The 17,378-nt window shown below is 47.5% G+C and overlaps 1 protein-coding gene across 1 annotated transcript; it reads left to right on the forward strand.

Moving 5' to 3' along the window:
• The first annotated feature begins 3,111 nt into the window (after positions 1-3,111).
• Positions 3,112-14,648, forward strand: LOC143301911 (uncharacterized). The gene is made up of 6 exons (XM_076616354.1): positions 3,112-3,367; positions 4,930-5,202; positions 6,866-7,057; positions 8,148-8,428; positions 9,672-10,248; positions 14,025-14,648. Exons 1-6 carry the CDS (start codon positions 3,179-3,181, stop codon positions 14,523-14,525), a joined length of 2,013 nt encoding a protein of 670 aa, XP_076472469.1. The 5' UTR covers positions 3,112-3,178; the 3' UTR covers positions 14,526-14,648.
• The last annotated feature ends 2,730 nt before the right edge of the window (positions 14,649-17,378 follow it).

Below are 17,378 nucleotides of genomic sequence, written 5' to 3' on the forward strand. Positions count from 1 at the left end.
GATATATGGTATGATCACTTCAAAAAAAAAACTTTTCTTCGGATGTAAACGATGAAGATACACCTGACGAAAACTATCCTGATCCAGAAATTAATTATCATCACTCAGTGACACATGAAATTAATTATCATCACTCAGTGACACATGAAATTAATTATCATCACTCAATGACACATGGAATTCTTGACTGTGACATTACAGAAGACAAAGTGTGAAATGCCCTGAAAGCTCTAAAGAATAATTAGGCACCTGGACCTGACGGTTTGATAAATGAACTCTACAAGTTTTCTAATCGCCTTGTTGTGACATTTGTTACAAAATACTTCAACAAACTTTTTAAGACAGGAACTTTTCCAGACAAATGGACAGAATCTGAAATACAAACAGTTCACAAGAAAGAAGATATCAATTGTCCCGACAATTATAGAGGAATTTCTCTGTTAAATGTGTGCAGTAAGATATACAGCTACATCTTGAATAAACGTCTCGCTACATGGGCTGAAGACAATACAATTATAAATGAAGCTCAAGCAGGATCTCGCCAGTACTATAGTTCTACTGATCACATATCTAGTCTGCTAGGTCTGGTACAAAAGCAACTCCTTAAATACTGTGAGCTTTATGCTGCGTTTATTGATTTTAAAAAAGCATTCGATTTAGCAGATAGAAACCACCTTTGGAGGGTCCTGCAGCAAAATGATGTAACAGGGAGAATGTATAAAGCAATTAAAAGTATGCACAGTGTTGTCAAAGCAACTTTTAGAAACGCATTAATACGCTTCAGGTTAGGTGTATCTCCCTTAAAAACTCATAAATATCGATTCATTGCCCGATCACCTGAGAGTTTGTTCTGTCAATTTTGTAAAAACGCTCCAGAATCTGAAAGTCACTTTTTACATTTCTGTTCAAACTATCGTGACATCAGGGAAAAGTATTTACCCCGCAAATTTCCCCCCCTACCATCAGCGTTTTATATGACACTTTCGATAGCCAGTGACAAACACTGTAAAGTGTTTGCATGGTATATTTTTGAGGTTTAAAAAAAGATATATTTGGATTTAGAGAAAGTGTATAACAGTTAACAAATTATGACAAATTAAAACGTGCTCAAACTTAAATACCTCCTTAACCGAATAATCATCAATTACAGTGCTATGTATATGTATGTCTGTATATTTGTTTGTATGTGTACTGATATTTATTCAATGTGTTGTTTACTTAAGTTTGGTGTTTTTTGCTGCACTTTTTTTTTTACTCGTGTAAACAAAGCGAGTCCATGTTTTAACCCAGTGTTCAGTTGTGTGTGTGTGTGTGTGTGTGTGTGTCTGTGTCTGTGTGTCCATGGTAAACTTTAACATTGCCATTTTTTCTGGAAATGCTTTGTTTGCCAATACCAAATTTGACTTAACATAGTATGAAAAAAATCTTCGCAGTCATACCAGTACCAGGTTGTAAGTCTCCCGAATTGAGCCGTTTTTTCGATTCATTAACGGTTTATTTTGTTGAGGTTTGTACCGAAATCCGAAAATTCTATATATATATATAATAATAATAATAATAATGATAAAAACCCGCTTCCCACTGAGTTAGGCCTACTAGCAGTTAGGTTGTATTCGAAGACATGACCTCGTTTTTCTTGTTCACAATTAAAAGGTAAGAAATACAAATTCTGGACAGAACACATCAGTAATACTAACTACACCATCGACGTGTTCACAGCATACAGATATTCTAAAGTGGACACTGAATTAACTGGAATGAACATAAAAGAAAAATTGAATCGATCGTTTCTTTCAGCTCGTTGCAGGCCTCGACTGGTTCGTGCAGATCTAGAGATCTACCATGTGTTGTGGTGTGCTTGAAGCGATGGCAACGTCTCCTTTACCGTCCAAATAAAAGAATAATCGAGATATAATAAAACACAAACAAAAAAAACATGATTTAAATGGCGTTATTACGTCCATTACAATCACATCTATTCATTGCAAGAAGAAGAAAAAAAAACGTCAACATTGCTTTAAGTATTAGATTTAGTCAAATGACGTCAGATGCGCTGCAGCAGTGGGGATTAGTCTGCTTTCTTCGGAACAAAACATGCTTGGTTCCGTCCCGCTCATAAACCTTTTTTTTTCTTCTTCTTCTTCTTCTTTTTTTTTTTTTTTTTTTTTTCTCCCAAGCTTATTTTATATATATTTAATACAGAGCACTTTTCAACGATTTTTTTTAAATATCTTTTTTTTTCCTCTCCTCATGATTCCTTTACTGGTTAAAGCGCGAAGCACAAGTGAGTCTTGAAGGCTTTGCCTGTTTTTTTGTTTGTTTGTTTGTTTGTTGTTTTTATACATTTCCCCATCCCCATGACATGGGCATATGGCCAAGTGCATTAAATCATCTGAGTTTCTCTCTCTGTCTCTCTGTCTCTGTGTCTCTGTCTCTCTCTCTTATTCACGCTCTCTCTCCCTCTCCCTCTCTCTTGTATTCACGCTCTCTCTCCCTCTCTCTCTCTTTTATTCACGCTCTCTCTCCCTCTCTCTCTCTTATTCACGCTCTCTCTCTCTCTCTCTCTCTCTCTCTCTCTCTCTCTCTCTCTTATTCACGCTCTCTCTCTCTCTTATTCACGCTCTCTCTCTCTCTCTCTCTCTCTCTCTCTCTCTCTTATTCACGCTCTCTCTGTCTCTCTCTCTCTCCCTCTCTCTGTCTCTCTCTCTGTGTCTCTCTCTCTGTCTCTCTCTCTCTCTCTCTCTCTCTCTCTCTCTCTCTTATTCACGCTCTCTCTCTCTGTCTCTCTCGCTCTCTCTCCCTCTCTCTGTCTCTCTCTGTGTCTCTCTCTGTGTCTCTCTCTCTGTCTCTCTCTCTCTCTCTCTCTCTCTCCATTTTTCTCCCATTCATTCCGTCATCACTAGCAGATTGAGATCGGATTTCAAGTTCCGTAAGGCCGTCATTTTATATCGGTTTCCTCTTTCTATCGTTGATTTTCTTTCTTCCTTCTTTCGTTCTTTCGTGAAGAATGAAACAGGATTAGAAGTTCTGACTTCATAGGATTGTCCAGTGTGTGTGTGTGTGTGTGTGTGTGTGTGTGTGTGTCTGTGTCTGTGTCTGTGTGTGCGTGAAGACCTTTCAAAGCGTGTTACACACAGACGCTGCCACACACAAGCTGACCGCTGAGAAAAGAACAACAATGTGTCTCCCTCTCTTCCTCCTCCTCCTGCTCCTCTCGCTCGCCGCTGATGGCGTCCGAGGGCAAACGGCGGAAGAGCGCGTGGCGAAACTGGAGAACGTGGTGACAACGCTGACCCGGCAGGTGATGCTCCAGCAGCTGTTCGTGGAGGAGTCCATCAGGAACACGCAGGACTCGGGCATCAAGCAGGTCTGTGTCTACTTATTCACGAGTGAGTGATGGCCTGGAGGTAACGCGTCCGCCTTGGAAGCGAGAGAATCTGAGTGTGCTGGTTCGAATCACGGTTCAGCCGCCGATATTTTCTCCCCCTCCACTAGACCTTGAGTGGTGGTCTGGACGCTAGTCATTCGGATGAGACGATAAACCGAGGTCCCGTGTGCAGCATGCATTTAGCGCACGTAAAAGAACCCACGGCAACAAAAGGGTTGTTCCTGGCAAAATTCTGTTGAAAAATCCACTTCGATAGGAAAAATAAATAAAACTACACGCAGGAAAAAAATTTTTTTAATAAAAATGGGTGGCGCTGTAGTGTAGCGACGCGCTCTCCCTGGGGAGAGCAGCCCGAATTTCACACAGAGAAATCTGATGTGATAAAAAGAAATACAAATACTTGTCCGTGTCCATCTTGGGCGGAATGCTGTGAATGCTGAGATAATGGGAAAATACTGATGTATTTTGATTGTGTTTGGATTTGTTCTTCCTTTTACTCATTTTCGCTACTTTAGCTTTATTCCTTCTTTAGGGCGAGGGTTGGATGTAAAAAGGCATGTTACCTGCTTATCTATTACCCTCGATAATAAAGATTTTGTCTTGTCTTATCAGGTAAGACTGGCAGACAGGTAGACAGACAGAAAGACAGACAGCTAGGCTGGCAGGTAGACACAGACAGGCAGACAGACAGATAGGCTGGCAGGTAGACAGACATGTAGACAGACAGCTAGGCTGGCAGGTAGACACAGACATGCAGACAGACAGCTAGGCTGGCAGGTAGACACAGACAGGCAGACAGACAGCTAGGCTGGCAGGTAGACAGATACGCTAGCAGGTAGACAGATAGGCTGGCAGGTAGACACAGACAGGCAGACAGACAAACAGGCTGGCAGGTAGACACAGACAGACAGACAGACAGATAGGCTGGCATGTAGACACAGATAGGCAGACAGACAGATACACTGGCATGTAGACACAGATAGGCAGACAGACAGATAGGCTGGCATGTAGACACAGATAGGCAGACAGACAGATAGGCTGGCATGTAGACACAGATAGGCAGACAGACAGATACACTGGCATGTAGACACAGATAGGCAGACAGACAGATACACTGGCATGTAGACACAGATAGGCAGACAGACAGATACACTGGCATGTAGACACAGATAGGCAGACAGACAGATAGGCTGGCATGTAGACACAGATAGGCAGACAGACAGATAGGCTGGCATGTAGACACAGATAGGCAGACAGACAGATAGGCTGGCATGTAGACACAGATAGGCAGACAGACAGATACACTGGCATGTAGACAGATAGGCAGACAGACAGATACGCTGGCATGTAGACACAGATAGGCAGACAGACAAACAGGCTGGCAGGTAGACAGAGATACGCTGGCAGGTAGACACAGATAGGCAGACAGGTAGACAGACTGTTGTTTTTATTGTTCTTGATGTTGATGATGATGATGTCGCTGTTGTTGTTGTTGATGATAATGATGACGACGACGACGATGATGATAATGTCTCTGCCAGGTTCGTCGCCGAAGGGACGGGGGCAAGTCCTACCAAACGGAGACGATCGCGAGTGGCTCCATAGGCACCATCCACAACCACGCCAACAACGTGCGCACTGTTGGCATGGGGGAGCTCGCCGTCGTGCTCAACGGGGTGGAGTTCCGCACACGCCACAACGACTTCGGACTGAGGATGCCATCCAGAACCAGCACCGAGTACAACGCTGTGGAGGACATCCCCTATCCGGACGTGCCCCCTGAGGTCCTCAACAAGCCCTCCATTGAAGAGCAGGTTCGGGTGTTGGTGGTTTGAAAGGGGTGGGGGTGGGGAGGGTTAGAGGATGTGTGAGCTCTTAGCAAAGCCACTCTCATGGTACGCTCTCATAGAGCGTGTGTGAGTCCTCAGCAAGGCCATTCTCACGGAAACGGTTCGTGTTGTGGTGGTTTGAAAGGGGTGGGTGGTGTGGGTGTGGGAAGGTTAGAGGATGTGTGTGGATTGGCGTGTTTTGTGTTTGTGTGGTTCGGTGAGCGGGGGGCGGGGAGGGGGGTTGTTTTGTGGAGGGGTGAGGGGTGTGTGCGTGTAGTTTTTTGTTTGTTTTCTTTCTTTCTTTGGATTAACATCTTTTCACTGCTTAGTGATATTATGCAAGTGTGTGTGTGTGTGTGTGTGTGTGTGTGTGTGTGTGTGTGTGTGTGTGTCTGTTTGTCTGTCTGTCTGTGTGTGTCTCTGTCTGTGTGTGTATTTGTGTCTGCGTGTTTCGGTGACGGTGTGTATTTGTGTGTGTGTGTGTGTGTGTGTGTGTGTGTGTGTGTCTGTCTGTCTGTCAGTATGTCTGTATTTCTCTGTGTCTATCTGCGTGTGTGTGTGTGTGTGTGTGTGTGTGTGTGTGTGTGTGTCTGTGTGTGTGCTTGTGTCTGTGTGTTTCGGTGACAGTGTGTATTTGTGTGTCTGTCTGTCTGTATTTCTCTGTGTCTATCTGCGTGCGTGTGCATATGTGTGTGTATGTCTGTCTGTCTGTCTGTCTGTGTGTGTGTGTGTGTGTGTGTATGTGTTTGTGTGTGTCTGTATATTCCGTTTGTGGATGAATCAGTTTCAGTTTCAAAGAGGTGTCTAAGCGTGCGGACTGACCCATATGAGCTAGAGTACGACTACTTGAAAAACAACAAAACAACACTGAGTGAAAACCAGATGCCTGACCCGGGCTCAAATGAACTTCTATATCATTCCCTGGTCTCATCCAGAGTTTAACCAAACAAATATTTTACGACACGAATTTGTTCCGTGAGGCTTTTTTTCGATACGAGTTTTTATATAACATTTTGTTTACTTACTTCTTCAAATCCTAGAAAGCTATAAAAATTTTTAAAAAATGAATAAAAAGATGACAAATATCTGGAGTTAAAAGTTAAAATTACATTAATAAAGTTAAAATTACATTAAGTTTTTAGTCCAGCTGCTTAGTGCTGCGTTCATGGTTTACATATGTCAGAGGTGGTTTTGTAAATCATTTTTTTCTACATAATGATCTGAGGCAGTTTTATACATTATTTCCACATTTTGAATGAGAAACAGAGAAACGTATAGATACACACAGAGAGAAAGTGACAGGCAGACAAATACAGAGATAGAGACACACAGGGAGAGAGAGAGAACGAAAGAGTGAGAAAGAGAGACAGGCAGACAGACAGAGAAAGACTGAGTTGCAAACAAAACAAGAGAGAAAAACAGATGGACAGAAAGCAAGAATATCTGCTTCTTTCAATAATTTGACAACAGTCCACAAAATCAGTTTATCCTCAAATTGCAGAGATCCAATAGTGGTTCAAGACAGGGCTGAACAAAAGCTTTATCCACTGCATGAAAAAAATCACAATAGGCAAATCGCATCTGGGATTATTCGTATGCAAGGGGCTGATCGCTGCAGCTAGCGATTCACAAATCAATTTATTCTCAGAGTGCAGAAATGAAAGAATGGATCAAAGCCTGGCTTGCGGGAGACTCTTCAGTGCGGGACTACCGGAAGTACTTCAAGCCCAACCTGTGCTACCTAGAGGGCGCTTGGACCAACGTCACGAGTGATGCTATCGAGGAACCCTTTACCAGCGACCGTCATTTCCTTGAAGCTGAAACCTGGTACGAACTTCAGGTGCGTATTTGGTGGTGGTTGTGGAGGGGGGGGGGGCTGTGTGTGTGGTGGTGGATGAGTGTATGTGCGTGCGTGCGTGCGTGTGTGTGTGTGTGTGTGTGTGTGTGTTGGAGGCAGGGAGGGTGGGGGGTGGGGGGCAGCAGAGAGAGAACGAGTGAGAGAGAGTGTCCGTTTTATTTGATGCGGATGTGGATATTCATATAGCGCCCATCATCGGTCAGAGACCAAGCTCTAAGCGTTTTATAAACTCGGGGTCATATACACAACAGGCTGCCTACCTGGGTAGAGCCGACTGACGGCTGCCATTGGCCGTTCATCATTCGTTTCGTTTCCTGTGTCATTCAATCAGATTTCAGGCACACAAACATAAGGTGGTTATGGGACCTTTAACCTTTTAACCCACAGGAGGTTATGGGGACATTCAACCTCTAACCTTCTAACCTACAAGAGATCATGGGGACCTTAAACCTTTAACCTTCTAACCCCCATAGGAGGTTATGGGGACCTTTAAACTTTGCTGCTGGTAAAAAGAAAAATTCTGTACCAAAGTGTAGACAATAAGATAAGTTAACAAATAGTAGAGTGGTAACTCTCTCCATTCACAAGGTACACAACTTCAAGTCAGTGATGTTTACGCTACCGATTCAGCAAGCACACAGGTAAATAAAAGGTACATTGGAACAAACCCAGACACTTACTCAAAAAAGGAAGCGCCGGGCCTGTCATACCGATCATTTCACATGTGCACACGGCAGCAAAGACAGAGGAAATGTGCAAATACAAACTGGCTTTCATTCAAGACTAGCATAGCCTCTTTAATCCTGCCACACAGAACACATGGACAATACAGAACAAACACATGGTTGCCTCGGTGGTTTTTCAACTGGAAATTAACAAGGCCAGGAGATGAAATGATCAACAAATAGTAAAGAGTGGTAACTCTCTCCAATAAAATTAGTGTATTCGTGTATTGTATTGGTACTGGTTTTAACAACCACACAGGAGGTTATGGGGACCTTCAACCGTTTAACCATCTAACCAAACCCCCCATCCCCACCCCCTACCCCCCACACCCCACCTCCTCCCACAGGACAACATACGCTTCACGTCCTACACGGGCACCAAGAGCATGGGCGAGAACTACGCCTTCCTGCCCACCACCATCATGAACATCACAGCCGACGGGATCCCGGAGATTGGTCAGTGGAACTACCGAATCCTGTGCCACCCCATAGAGGGCGGTCTGGAGCTCTCTGTCTTCCAGCCGGTGGACAATCTCGGCATTCGGCTGTTGTGGGACAAGACCTGGGACAGCTACCTCAATTCACGTTTTGTTCGGTACCGGCTGGTGGGACCTGACGACACTGTTGAGTGAGTTTGTTTTTGGTGGTTGGGTGTGTGGGTGTCTGTTGGTGATGGTGGTTGGGTGTGTAGGTGTCTGGTGGTGGTGGTGGTTGGGTGTGTTGGTGTCTGGTGGTGGTGGTAGTGGTGGTGGTGGTGGTTGGGTGTGTGGGTGTCTGGTGGTGGTGGTGGTGGTGGTGGTGGTTGGGTGTGTGGGTGTCTGGTGGTGATGGTGGTGGTGGTTGGGTGTGTGGGTGTCTGGTGGTGGTGGTGGTGGTGGTTGGGTGTGTTGGTGGTGGTGGTGGTGGTGGTTGGGTGTGTGGGTGTCTGGTGGTGGTGGTGGTTGGGTGTGTTGGTGTCTGGTGGTGGTGGTGGTTGGGTGTGTGGGTGTCTGGTGGTGGTTGGGTGTGTGGGTGTTGATGGTGATGGTGGTTGGGTGTGTGGGTGTCTGGTGGTGGTGGTGGTGGTGGTTGGGGTGTGTGGGTGTCTGGTGGTGGTGGTGGTGGTTGGGTGTGTGGGTGTCTGTGGTGGTGGTGGTGGTGGTGGTTGGGTGTGTTGGTGGTGTGGTGGTGGTTGGGTGTGTTGGTGGTGGTGGTGGTGGTGGTAGGGTGTGTTGGTGTCTGGTGGGTGGTGGTGGTGGTTGGGTGTGTTGGGGTGGTTCTGGTGGTGGTGGTGGTGGTGGTCGGGTGTGTTGGTGTCTGGTGGTGGCTGGGGGTGTGGGTGTTGATGGTGATGGTGGTTGGGGTTGTGAGTGTCTGGTGGTGGTGGTGGTGGTGGTTGGGTGTGTTGGTGGCTGGTGGTTGGGTGTGTCGGGTGTGGTGGTGTCTGGTGGTGGTTGGGTGTGTGGGTGTTAGTGGTGGTTGGGATGAGGGGTGTCTGGTGGTGGTGGTGTGGTGGTTGTGTTGGTGGGGGTGGTTGGGTGTGTGGTGGTGGTGGTGGTTGGGTGTGTTGGTGTTGGTGGTGGTGGTGGTTGGGTGTGGTGGTGGTAGTGATGATGGTGGTGGTGAAGGTGATGATGATGATGAAGATGATGATGACTGATGAAGATGATGATGGCTGATAAAGATGATGAAGAAGAAAATGATGGTGATGATGATGATGATGATGGTGATGATGGTGATGAAGAAGATGATATTGATGCTGCTGCTGCTGATGATGATGATAATTATGATGATGACTGATGATGATAATTGATAATTGATGATCGATGATGATGATGATGATAACAAACACACATAAATATTTTCTTTTTTCTCTTTCCTTCCCTCCCCAGATATTCCCTGATCGACGACCTGATGTACCAGGTACCCGGAAAGGACGGGTACAGCGCCAACCTGAGCATACCCGCGGCCAAACTGTACAAGTACAACCTGAAGACCGGCAAACTCATCAACACGGCCTTCTACCACCGCAGCTACGAGGTGGACAAGGCAGACGCTATGGGTCTCACCATCAACGCCATTGGTTACGCGGACAGGAACCTCTTCATCGCTGACACCACCCAGGACCATGTGGCGGCGGCGTCCGTGAACGACTGCAAGATCCGCAAAAACGGCAAGAAGGTCTGCACCCCGCTGCTCAGCAGAGTGTCCTACGCGTTTCCCTTGGAGGTGGTGTACACCACTCCGCTGCTGACCTGGAACCCGTACGATATTGAGTACAAGGGGGACTACAAATCGGACTACGGCCGCACCGTGGTTGCCGGGTCTGCCACCGGCGAAAAGGACAGTCCGTACAACGGGACTAACAGCAAGAACTACATGCGGACGCCTTGCGAGTTCTTCTCTGGGGAGGATGTCATCGTGGACAAGGCGGACACCACCAAGAGCGGGGTGTGGGTTCTGGATAAGGTGGGTGGGTTTGGTGAGTGGGGTGGGTGGGTGGTGGTGGTTGGTGGTGATGATTGTAGTGATGGTGGTGGTGATGGTGGTTGTGATGATCGTGGTGGTGCTGGTGGTGATAATTGTGGTGGTGGTGTTGGTGATGGTGATGGTGGTGGTGGTTGGTGGAGGTGGTGATGATTGTAGTGGTGGTGGTGGTGATGGTGGTGGTGGTTGGTGGAGGTGGTGATTGTAGTGGTGGTGATGGTGATGGTGGTTGGTGGTCATGGTGGTGGTGATAGTGGTGGTGGTGGTGGTGAGAGAGGGGATGGTGGTGGTGGTGGTGGTGGTGATGATGATGGTGGTTCGTGGTTATGGTGGTGGTGATAGTGGTGGTGGTGGTGGTGAGAGAGGGGATGGTGGTGGTGGTGGTGGTGGTGGTGGTGATGGTGGTTCGTGGTTATGGTGGTGGTGAGTGGTGGTGGTGGTGAGAGAGGGGATGGTGGTGGTGGTGGTGGTTGGTGGTGGTGAGGGTGAGGGTGATGGTGGTGGGGGTGGGGTTCTGTGGGTGTGCACGTGCATACATGCACACTTCACACACAGACATACACAGACGCGCACATGCACGCGCGCCTACACACATATACATGAGCACTCACACACGATACCCACATACGTAAACGCGCACACACACACACACACACACACACACACACACACACACACACACACACACACACACACACACACACACACCACACACACACACACACACACTCAACACACACACACACACACACACACCACACACACACACACACACACACGCGCACACACACACGCGCACACACACACACACACACACACGCACGCACGCACGCACGCACGCACGCGCACACACACATACTCAACACACACACACACACGCACGCACGCACACACACACACACACACACACACACACACACACATATACTCAACACACACACTCAACACACACACACACATACTCAACACACACACGCACACACACACACACACACACACACGCACACACATAACACACACACGCACGCACACACGCACGCACGCACACACACACACACACACACACACACACACACACACACACACACACGGCTAATTAGTCATTAAGGAATTGAGTCGGCGCAGAAACGCTCCTTCGGAGTTATTTCAAGGTAGAGTTGTTGTTTTTTCACTTCACACCACCCCATGCCCCATACCTCCTCCTCCTCCTTCTCCTCCTCCTCCTTCTTCTTCTTCTTCTTCTCTCCTTCTCTCCTCCTCCTCCTCCTCCTTCTTCTTCTTCTCTTCCTCCTCCTCCTTCTCTTCCTCCTCCTTCTTCTCTTCTCTCTCCTCCTCCTCCTCTTCTTCTTCTCTTCCTCCTCCTCCTCCTTCTTCTTCTCCTCCTCCTCCTCCTTCTCTTCTTCCTTCTTCTTCTTCTCCTCCTTCTCTTCCTCCTCCTCCTCCTCTTCTTCCTCCTCCTCCTTCTTCTTCTTCTCTTTCTCCTCCTCCTCCTTCTTCTTCTCCTCCTCCTTCTTCTTCTCCTCCTCCTCCTTCTTCTTCTTCTCCTCCTCCTCCTCTTCCTCCTCCTTCTTCTTCTTCTCTTTCTCCTCCTTCTTCTTCTTCTCGTTCGTCAGATGTACACTCTAGTCTCCGCGATGAAGGCAGCTGTACGCTGCAGGTCCTCCACAGAGCAGAGTTTCAGGGTCTCTGAAGTCGGGTCGGGCCAGTACCTCTTCCTGAGCACCTCATGAAGTGGGCAGGACTACAGCAGGTGATATGTTGTCTGGCTGTCAGTCCCACAGGGACTTCGTGCTGAGTGACCAAAGCGGAATTTAGTGTATATGTGGTGGTTAAGGCGGATGTGGCCTGCGTGAACACTGAAACACGCTCCCGCCAAGTCAGCGGGTAGTGGGGGTCTGTCCTTTTTGTAGTGTGGATGCTGCTGCATGCAGTTGTTCCTTTGCTTGGCCTTGATGATGGTCTTTACCTCAGATGCCCCAGATTCACTCCAAAACCCTTATCCGGTGGAACATATAAACTTTCCAAAAGTACGTGTTCCACACGCATGTTTTTTTGTTTGTTTAAGAAAAGGAATTCAATGTTGATGGGTCATTCACGGACAGAACTGGAAAGAGTCCATTCTATGCCCCGAGTTTGCCGTGTGTCCTTTTACGTGCGCAACGCCAAGTGCGTGCTGCACAACGGCACATCGTGTTTATCGTCCATCATGGAAAAGACCAACTGCTGTGCTGAAGTCTTTGGCTTTGATCCAGTCCTCCTCTGTCCGCTGTGGGGTCGGACCTGTTTGGCCATGGCACTGTGTCCTTGGGACAGACACTTCATCCGCACTCCCCCCGCATGTGGGTGGCTTCATGACTTGGGCTGGGGAAAGGTTCATACGGCAGAAGGAGAGAACTGGGCCCCGCCTTCCTATGCCCAGCCCTGGACACAGTGGATATGAGTTCACTGCCCTGATGGCCGTAATTGCTGTGTGACTTTTTAACCTTTAGTGGTGATGGTAAACTGTGCACAATGGGACGTGAAGGTTAACTCTCTCCATACGAACGGCGAAAGAGACGACGTTAACAGCGTTTCACCCCAACTACCATCATCAAAATATTGCAAGCGGAAGGCTCTTATACTGAAGAGTTGAATGTTGACAAAGAATACCACAATTCTGACAACGGAAGCTAAAGGTTGGGTCATTCAGACACCCACTGGACATCCGAGGTGTCTGTGTAGAGGAGAGGAGAAGAGAGGACTGGCCGTACTGAGTGAGTTAACGTATCACCATCCGATACTCTAGCTGCTGTGCGGAAGGCTGTTCCAAGTAGCTTTTGTCCCCCGACCCGCTCACCTGCTGATGTTTTGTGGTTGACTTTCAGAAAGGTGTTAACCTGGGCACGTTTTGTGGTTGACTTTCAGAAAGGTGTTCACCTAGGCACGTTTTGTGTTTTGACTTTCAGAAAGGTGTTAACCTAGGCACGTTTTGTGGTTTGACTTTCAGAAAGGTGTTAACCTAGGCACGTTTTGCGGTTGACTTTCAGAAAGGTGTTAACCTGGGCACGTTTTGCGGTTTGACTTTCAGAAAGGTGTTAACCTGGGCACGTTTTGTGGTTGACTTTCAGAAAGGTGTTAACCTGGGCACGTTTTGTGGTTTGACTTTCAGAAAGGTGTTAACCTGGGCACGTTTTGTGGTTTGACTTTCAGAAAGATGTTAACCTGGGCACGTTTTGCGGTTTGACTTTCAGAAAGGTGTTAACCTAGGCACGTTTTGTGGTTTGACTTTCAGAAAGGTGTTAACCTGGGCACGTTTTGCGGTTTGACTTTCAGAAAGGTGTTAACCTGGGCACGTTTTGTGGTTGACTTTCAGAAAGGTGTTAACCTAGGCACGTTTTGCGGTTTGACTTTCAGAAAGTTGTTAACCTAGGCACGTTTTGCGGTTTGACTTTCAGAAAGGTGTTAACCTGGGCACGTTTTGTGGTTGACTTTCAGAAAGGTGTTAACCTGGGCACGTTTTGTGGTTGACTTTCAGAAAGGTGTTAACCTGGGCACGTTTTGTGGTTGACTTTCAGAAAGGTGTTAACCTGGGCACGTTTTGCGGTTTGACTTTCAGAAAGGTGTTAACCTGGGCACGTTTTGCGGTTTGACTTTCAGAAAGGTGTTAACCTAGGCACGTTTTGCGGTTTGACTTTCAGAAAGGTGTTAACCTAGGCACGTTTTGTGGTTTGACTTTCAGAAAGGTGTTAACCTAGGCACGTTTTATGGTTGACTTTCAGAAAGGTGTCGCTCACTGCGTCAGTTCCTCAGGGACACGCATCCACCTGCCCAACATACCCGGGGTGGGCGAGGCTCGCATCCGCTGGCCCATCATGGCGGTGTCCACAGAGGGACACCAGGTGTGGAAAGAGCTGGAGGCCCTGCGGGACGTGGTGATGGACATGAAGACTTACCTCTCCTACTTCCCCACCACCCCGCCCCTCCGGAAGACGGTGGTGGACGATGTGACACGCGCCAATGTCCGCTGGACCTACCAGACTTCGCCCTCCGACGACACCGTCTTCACGCAGCACGTGCACCTCATCCATTGGACGAAGGAGGAGCATGAGGCCATGAGGACGAGCAACTTCTCGCTGGTGGTCACCACGGATGAGGCCTTGGGTCACCGGCACGAGGTGGTGGTCAGGTACGGCAGGAAGTTCCAGCTGGTGGCCTGCGATGGCAGCCCCACCTGTTACGACGGCCATACGGCAGAGCTCAGCAGGCCTGCACGAAACTAAGGATCAGGTGACTAGACCTTCATGACGTCAGTAGGGTCAGGTGACCAGACCTTCATGACGTCAGTAGGGTCAGGTGACTAGACCTTCATGACGTCAGTAGGGTCAGGTGACCAGACCTTCATGACGTCAGTAGGGTCAGGTGACCAGACCTTCATGACGTCAGTAGGGTCAGGTGACCAGGCCTTCCTGACGTCAGTAGGGTCAGGTAACCAGGCCTTCATGTCAGTAAGGTCAGGTGACAAACGTAAGGTCAAGTGCACAGCCAGCGAAGGAAGCCACGCAAAGTGTTGTTGGGAAAGAGCTCTTTTGGGAACGATTGTCGGGTTATGGATGTGTCGTCTTCTGTCTGACGAGTTTGTAAGGCGCTCAGCTCGCTTTTTGTCTTGCCTTTCCTTTCTCCTCTCTTTGCTGGGATGAATACTGTCCGGTTCTCTCCCTTCTTCCGTCATCCACACGATTCACACACACAAAAAGTTAAAAGACCAGCTTGTGAAAGCAGGCATGATTTTTTATCATTGAGTTGTAAGAAATCGAGAGATTTTTCATAAACTTTTCAGGCAGCATATGGTCTACTACCAACCTCTCACTGAACACCGTGAACAGCTTCTTTGTAAAAATCGTTGTGTCAGTGGAAGAAGAATGTCAGATATCCATTGTTTGGTGAATAAAAGCTTTGGCTTCTTTTTTTTCTTTTTCTTTTTTTCTTTTTTTTCTTTTTTTTTTTTTTAGTACTCATCACACTGACAGCACACACCGCTGTTTGCCGGAAGTTCAACATCATTTCACCACTCCCCAAGAAGAGTGGAGTGATGGCCTAGAGGTAACACGTCCGCCCAGGAAGCGAGAGAATCTGAGCGCACTGGTTCGAATTTCGGCGGGTCGCCAGAATTTTCTCCCCCTCCACTAGACCTCGAGTGGTGGTCTGGACGCTAGTTATTCAGATGAAACGATAAACCGAGGTCCCGTATGCAGCATGCCGATATCTCCAATGCTGAGTGCTTGTAGAATGTGTCTTCAGCTGGTTTTGGAATAAAGAAGTCGATGTTTAAAATAAAATAAGAGAGTCTCTTTCCCTTCACTGGTGTCACTATTCGCATGTTTCTCAATAAGTGCATGCATGACCTTTTGCATGTGTGGGTGAGTGTTTGTGTTCTTGTGTGAAAGAGTGTGTGTGTGTGTGTGTGTGTGTCTGTCTGTCTGTCTGTCTGTGCCTGTGTGTTTGTGCGTCAGTGCTTGTAAATGTGTGTGTGTGTGTGTGTGTGTGTGTGTGTGTGTGTGTGTGTGTGTGGTTGCACAAAACGACACAAGGCAGCACATCACACCACAGTGTTGCACAACACATCACGATATAAGACAGCACACCACATCACGAAACAGCACTGCACAACATAACACAACATAGCACAATACAAAGCAGTAGGGCACTTTACTACACAAGACAACACAGCACAGCACAGCACAGCACAATACAACAGAGTACTACATAACAAAGAACAGCACAACGCAGCATGGCAGATCACTACACAGCACAGACATCACTACACAGCACAGACATCACTACACAGCACATCACTACACAGCACAGACATCACTACACAGCACAGACATCACTACACAGCACATCACTACACAGCACAGACATCACTACACAGCACATCACTACACAGCACAGACATCACTACACAGCACATCACTACACAGCACAGACATCACTACACAGCACAGACATCACTACACAGCACATCACTACACAGCACAGACATCACTACACAGCACAGACATCACTACACAGCACATCACTACACAGCACAGACATCACTACACAGCACAGACATCACTACACAGCACATCACTACACAGCACAGACATCACTACACAGCACAGACATCACTACACAGCACATCACTACACAGCACAGACATCACTACACAGCACAGACATCACTACACAGACATCACTACACAGCACAGACATCCCTACACCTGCACATCACTACACAGCACATCACTACACAGCACAGACATCACTACACAGACATCACTACACAGCACATCACTACACAGCACAGACATCACTACACAGCACATCACTACACAGCACATCACTACACAGCACTGACATCATTACACAGCACAGACATCACAACACAGCACAGATATCACTACACAGCACATCACTACACAACACAGACATCACTACACAGCACATCACTACACAGCACTGACATCACTACACAACACAGACATCACTACACAGCACATCACTACACAGCACTGACATCACTACACAGCACAGACATCCCTACACCTGCACATCACTACACAGTACATCACTACACAGACATCACTACACAGCACAGACATCCCTACACCTGCACATCACTACACAGCACATCACTACACAGCACATCACTACACAGCACAGACATCACTACACAACACAGACATCATTACACAGCACAGACATCACAACACAGCACATCACTACACAGCACTGACATCACTACACAGCACAGACATCCCTACACCTGCACATCACTACACAGTACATCACTACACAGACATCACTACACAGCACAGACATCCCTACACCTGCACATCACTACACAGCACAGACATCACTACACAGCACATCACTACACAGCACATCACTACACAGCACAGACATCACTACACAACACAGACATCATTACACAGCACAGACATCACAACACAGCACAGACATCACTACACAGCACAGCACATCACTACACAGCACATCACTACACAACACAGACATCACTACACAGCACAGACATCACTACACAGCACAGACATCACTACACAGCACATCACTACACAACACAGACATCAC

This window comes from Babylonia areolata, chromosome 28 (genome assembly GCF_041734735.1).
Source record: "Babylonia areolata isolate BAREFJ2019XMU chromosome 28, ASM4173473v1, whole genome shotgun sequence".
Taxonomy (NCBI): domain Eukaryota; kingdom Metazoa; phylum Mollusca; class Gastropoda; order Neogastropoda; family Buccinidae; genus Babylonia; species Babylonia areolata.